The sequence below is a fragment of the Ostrinia furnacalis genome, unplaced genomic scaffold (genome assembly GCF_004193835.3).
Source record: "Ostrinia furnacalis isolate ACB-3 unplaced genomic scaffold, ASM419383v2 OfSCF7470, whole genome shotgun sequence".
NCBI classification, from domain to species: Eukaryota; Metazoa; Arthropoda; class Insecta; order Lepidoptera; family Crambidae; genus Ostrinia; species Ostrinia furnacalis.
This window is the reverse complement of record NW_021137709.1, coordinates 107,925-114,046: the sequence shown is the minus strand read 5'-3', so window position 1 is coordinate 114,046 and position 6,122 is coordinate 107,925. Positions and strand designations below refer to the sequence as shown.

General features: G+C 43.2%; 1 protein-coding gene across 1 annotated transcript; it reads right to left on the bottom strand.

The window, feature by feature from the left end:
- Nucleotides 1–1,150: 1,150 nt before the first annotated feature.
- Nucleotides 1,151–5,375, bottom strand: LOC114364818 (uncharacterized protein K02A2.6-like). Its single transcript, XM_028321130.1, has one exon. The coding sequence runs from the start codon at nucleotides 5,214–5,216 to the stop codon at nucleotides 1,230–1,232; it is 3,987 nt and encodes a 1,328-aa protein (XP_028176931.1). The 5' UTR covers nucleotides 5,217–5,375; the 3' UTR covers nucleotides 1,151–1,229.
- Nucleotides 5,376–6,122: the final 747 nt, after the last annotated feature.

Here is a 6,122-nt window from a genome sequence, read left to right as displayed (position 1 = left end):
ACAGGATTTTCATGTAAATAATTTCTACTGAAGTCAAAGGTCAAAATAACGCAAGTATCTGACCCGTTACGTAAGTTGACTCTGTTATTGTTTGTACAACCTACCTGACTTTGTAAATAAACCATTTTTCATCTTCATTTTCAACATTTAGATATTCTTTGTAAAAGGTAATTTAAGAAATTCTTTCACATGACTTTTTATTCTTGATGTTCTTCGAAATGCGCCAGCAGGACATCAATCAACCTATGAAATGACAGCAACAAACAGCAAGTTCTAGTTTCTAGTCAACCTGAAGTACCTGAGGTTTACAAGTTAGGTAAATAGTCATAAACCTACTTATTTTAAAGGTGCAATGAACTGTCCTTACATTAAAAAGTAATATTGGAAAATAACTCGTAGTGATAAGAAACAGTCACTTGGACCAGGAGGAGAAACTTTGCAAACAAGAAAAGTTTAACAGGTGATGATGGAAATAGATATATTATCCAGTGTGAGATGACAAGAATAATTTAGAAGGCATACCTGCCTATACTATGTATGATATTTACTGGTAAAACCTTACAGCTGTCTATTAACACGTTTATAATATAGCTGAATAAAGAGGTACCTAATTTTATGTATTAGGGTAACTAGGAAAATAATCAAAATATTTTTTTTTATTAATAACAGTTCGCCGACAACCTAAAACACAAATGGAATCACTAACCACAGAAATGCGCGAGCATTTTACGAGCTTTCAAAGGGGATAATATCTAAAACATTTTCATAGTTTGACTAACCAAATTATAAACCGAAAGTAAATAGAAACGGAAGGCAACTTCCGAAATTTATACCAAAGTAAATATTCATATTTACGGGGAATTTTGCCTTTTCTCCCACGCAGCAGTCATCAACCGCAACGAATTATTAGACTAATACAAATTCAAACTACCTACTAGTTTCGTTCGTGTAACGTCAATCAAACACAGAGACTAGAAACTGACTGGTTTATTATAAATTGTATAGCGCATACCCACATATACAACCAATATAAATCTAGATAAAACTACCCAACACCTTTCCCCTTTAAATTACCTAAGTGGTACTAATTAATTAAACAATCTTATGTCTGTTATTTATTTTCTTAATACGTGTTACAGTTTTAAATTAATTAAACAATCTTATGTCTGTTATTTATTTTCTTAATACGTGTTACAGTTTTAAACCAAGTAAGTATTACAATTGACATTTTACTTTTTATTTTGTGACCGCACGAAAGCCCTTACCGCCCGCGCCGAAGCCCCCGGCGGCGGCGGCGTCGGCGCGCGCGGCGTCGGCGGCGCGCGCGGCGACGGCGGCGCCTCGTCTCCGCTCGCGCCGGTCCCCTCTGATGCGTCCTCATAATTTTCCTCTAAGTCACTACTACTTTTCTCCCCTTTTTGAGTTCCAATACTCGCACGCGATAATGACAATCTAGATTTGTTACCAACTGGCAAAATTTGATCTCGGTGCCTTCGCCACTCGACCCCGTTACCAGTATCGACCCGGTAGGACACTGGTCCCGTCACTTTAGATACAGTTCCTAAAGACCATTTCTCAGACCGCGCGGAGTAGTCGCGTGCGAGTACCGGCTCGCCGACCTGTACTTGGGGAGTAGGCGTGCCCCCGGCGCCGGCCGCCTGGCGGCGCTGCGCCGCTTGCGCCACCGCCGCGACGTCGGGCCGCAAGGCATCGAGCCGCGTGCGCATGCGGCGTCCCGCCAATAATACTGCCGGTGACACACCCGTAGTAGCGTGATCACAATTTCTATAATATAACAAAAACTTATATAAAGCTTGTAAGACATTCTCACCAGAATGTATAGCTCTTTTGAGGGCCTTTTTTACAGTTTTGACTGCATTTTCTGCCGCTCCATTGCCCTGGGGCCTGTATGGAGCGGTAGTCACATGTTTTATACAATTATTGATGCAGTATTCTTTAAACTCTTGTGAGAAAAATGGGGGGCCATTATCGGTTACGAGTTGTGAAGGTAAGCCGAATCTACTGAACACCGACATAAATGCTGTGATAGTCGCTTGTGAATCTGTCCGCGTCATAGGAAGCGCCTCAATCCACTTTGAGTGGGCGTCTACTATTATTAAGTACTTTTTGCCCAGCAACTCAGCAAAGTCGGCATGCAAGCGCTGCCAAGGGACCAGCGGGAACTCCCACGGATGGAGCTGCGCCCGCGGCGGGGCGTCGCGCACCGCCCGGCACGCCTCACATGATCGGCATAGATTTTCCAAATCACGATCTAAACTCGGCCAATAAACATAATTGCGTGACAAGTTTTTCATTTTATTAACACCCAAATGGCCTTGATGTATCTCTTTCAAAATTTGGACTTGTAAGCTCGGAGGTATAATAATACGATATTTATAAATTAAACACCCAAAATCTAGTAATATCTCATTTTTCCTAGCAAAATAAGGTTTTTCTTCTTCACAATTCGGTTCCGACGGCCACCCAAATTTGACATATCCTACGATCCTACTTAAAGTCACATCTTTATTAATTTCTTTCTTAACATCGTGAAAATTTACTGGTAAACTTTCTTGAACTAAGTTAATGTAACTAATTGATTTGACGTCACCTCCTTCGCGTGCTAACGGCAGGCGCGACAGGGCGTCCGCGGGCCCGTTATCTTTGGATTTAACAAATTGTATGGTAAAATCATATGCAGCTAAACGTGCCGCCCATCGCTGCAAACGGCTGGCCGCGGTCTGTGGAATGCCTACTTTAGTATCAAAAATGTAACTTAGCGGCTTATGATCCGTACGCAATTCGAATTTTCTCCCAAAAAGATATTGATGGTGCCTAGTTATGCCATAAAATATCGCTAACGCCTCTTTGTCAATCTGGCTGTAGTTTCGCTCCGCTTCGTTGAGCGAGCGCGACACACAGCTGACCGGACGCTCGCCGTCTGGGAAGCGATGCGCGAGCACGGCGCCCAGCCCGTAGGCGCTGCTGTCTACCGAGAGTACCAGCGGCCTGCCCTCCTCGTAATGAGCTAGAACCTTATCTCCCAGCAAGGCCTGCTTTGCCTCTATAAAAGCCTTATTGCACTCCGGGCTCCAATTCCAATTGACTCCTTTTTTTAAAAGTTCGTGTAGTGGGTGTAAAATAATACTCAATTTCGGAATAAATTTACCGTAATAATTTAAAAGGCCCAGGAAACTTCTTAATTGAGTGGTATCACCAGGTACAGGTGCGTTACTAATGGCCTCCACCTTTTTTTTATCGGGGTGTAATCCATTTTCGTCAATTATAAACCCTAAATATTTGACACTTTTTTGTAAAAAACTGCACTTGCTTAATTTAACAGTTAAACCCATTTCTTTTAATCTCACTAATATTTGCCTTAAATTGTTTAAGTGTGAAACCCTATCATTACCGGTACAGCATATATCATCAAGGAAAACTACCGTCGACGGTATGCCCCTTAACGTTTCTTCCATTAATTTTTGGAATTTTTCTGGAATACACGATAAACCGAACGGGGTACGACGATAAACAAATGTGCCCACATGCGTTGTGATGGCCGTACACGGTTGTGAGTCCTCTGTTAAGATTGTTTGCTGGTATGCATGTGTCAAATCTATTTTAGTAAACTCCTTGCCCCCGCTCAAAACAGCAAATAATTCTTCAATACGAGGAAGAGGATAGTACTCACGTTTTAGCTTTTGGTTGACGGTGACCTTAAAATCTCCACAGATACGAATATCCCCATTCTCCTTAATAACTGGTACTATAGGCGTCCCGTAGTCTGAGTGATCCACTCGGTAGATGGTTCCCTCGGCCTCGAGTCGCTCGAGCTCGCGCTCGACGCGCGCGCGCAGCGCGATGGGCACCGGTCGCGCTCGCACGTAAACCGGTTCTTTATCAGTCAATTGCAATTGGAGTAACTTCTTACATTTCCCTAATTTGTCAGTAAACACTTCTGGAAATTCTGCTGCGAGCTTACTCACACATGGATCTTCAATGATTTCATTGAAATTTAACTGTTTAATATTTAAAGCTTTGATCCAATCCCTGCCTAAGAGCGGACGCCCTCCGTTTTTTATTACATAACAATGTAAATTACTAGCGACTACTTCGCCCAGCTTAACATTTACCGTAATAAATCCTAATGACTGAATTGGAGTGCCCGAATAGCATCGTAACATTAAGTTATCTGACACAATATTTTTATGTGAAAACATTTTGTTGTAAAATTGTTCGCTAATTGCTGAAATGCGGCTTCCAGTATCTATTTCACACTCAATCGAAAGATTGTCCACTTCCACTTTAATAAAAAACGGTTTGTTACCTTTGCATACCAGATCGATGTTGAATAAGTCCTCATCTTCAGAGAAGTCCTCACTTACGTAATTTTGTCGACCTGATTGCACACTACCGCGTACGCGTTGACACATCACTTTTAAATGACCACGTTGATTACACTCGTCACAATTATAATTGGCATATCGGCACCGATCCGCCCGGTGCGCCTTGCCGCACCGCCAGCAGCTCTGCGGCGCGTAAGCAGCGCTCGGCCCGGCCCCGGCTGCGCCCGCCGCGGCCCGCCGCTGCCCCGGGCCCCTGCGCCCGGCCGCCGCCTGCGCCCGCCTCGCGCTCGTGCTGTGTAGGCCCTCGCCCCCAGCTTCGCCGCCCGCACCCGAGGTCGTGGCTGCAGATGTCGCAGCGCTCACCTCCGCATGTCTCTCTGCGGCCTCCAGCGCCAGAGCCAGTTCCACCGCCTCTTTGTATTTGATATCTTTCTCGGCAAAAATTCTCGATCTCATCGCCACGTTTGACAGTCCTGACACAAATTGATCGCGTAGGTTCTCTTCGAGCGACGTCCCAAAGTTACATGTTGTAGCTAAGTGTTTCAAATCTTGTAGGTAATCCGACATCGATTCGCCCGGTCGCTGTCGCCGTAAACGAAATACGTGGCGTTCTGCAATCTCGGACCGCTGTGGTTCCAAATGATTGGATAGTAATTTCACCAACTCGTCGAATGTTTTTGTTTCAGGGTCATTGGGAGCACACAAGTCACACATAAGCGAATAAGTTGTTTCACCCACAACCGTAATTAATAACGGTACACGTAACTCGTCCTTGATTTCGTTGAGTAAAATATATTGTTTCACGCGACGAATATACGATGGCCATTGCTTAGAGTGTACATCAAAAGGTTCCAATGTACCAATAGGCATTTTAACACAAAAAATCACGCGCGTTGGATTCGATTATTTGCTTAAAAGCAGCCCGTCGCCAGTGTAACGTCAATCAAACACAGAGACTAGAAACTGACTGGTTTATTATTGTATAGCGCATACCCACATATACAACCAATATAAATCTAGATAAAACTACCCAACAGTTCGTTTCAGCCAAATGACGTCCACTGCTGGACAAAGGCCTCCTCCAAGGTTTTCCACAATGCACGGTCCTGCGCTGCCCGCAGTTGCAGTGCAGCAGTAAAACCTACTAGTTTACTACTACCTAATAGTATAAGGCCAATAATGGTTCTTATTTATACTTCTTTAACTTTTGCCTTTTTTGCATTCTCACCCTTCCACGTTATTTTGAAATGAATAAAAAACGAAATTGTGAAATCGATGACACGAAACAATAGTAACAAATCAAAGGTGCATTGGCCTACAATGATCCGATAACCTTTTCAGGAAGTTCGTGAAACAAAGGGCAGGCGGAGGCGATAGAGTTCGAAGATCGAATGACTTCAAAGCGGGCGTGAGGCTGGGTACACACTGCCGGCAGTGTTTGCGTACGCATCGGCTGCGCCTTGCTGATCAACGGCCTTTACACTAAATGCTTTTTGGTTCACATCGACTTTTCTCAATTGTTTCTCATCGAAAAGTCTTAATCATGAAGAGCTTGTACTGATCATGACCACTAAATTCAACAAAATTAACTAAAGAATTACATACGAATTTAGGTAGGCAATTATGATGCCGTGGAGAATAAATTCTCATACCTACTAGGAAAAAATAAATTCGTGAAAAATGTTTTGTAACCTAAACTTACCTAAATGTATAAGTTGAAATAAAACCATTGGTTAGGTACTGAAACAAATTGCTTTGCCTGAAATAATGCATCAA

Excerpts from the sequence above, each read along its gene's own strand:
- LOC114364818 (XM_028321130.1), bottom strand. The coding sequence starts at position 5,216 with ATGCCTATTGGTACATTGGAACCTTTTGATGTACACTCTAAGCAATGG.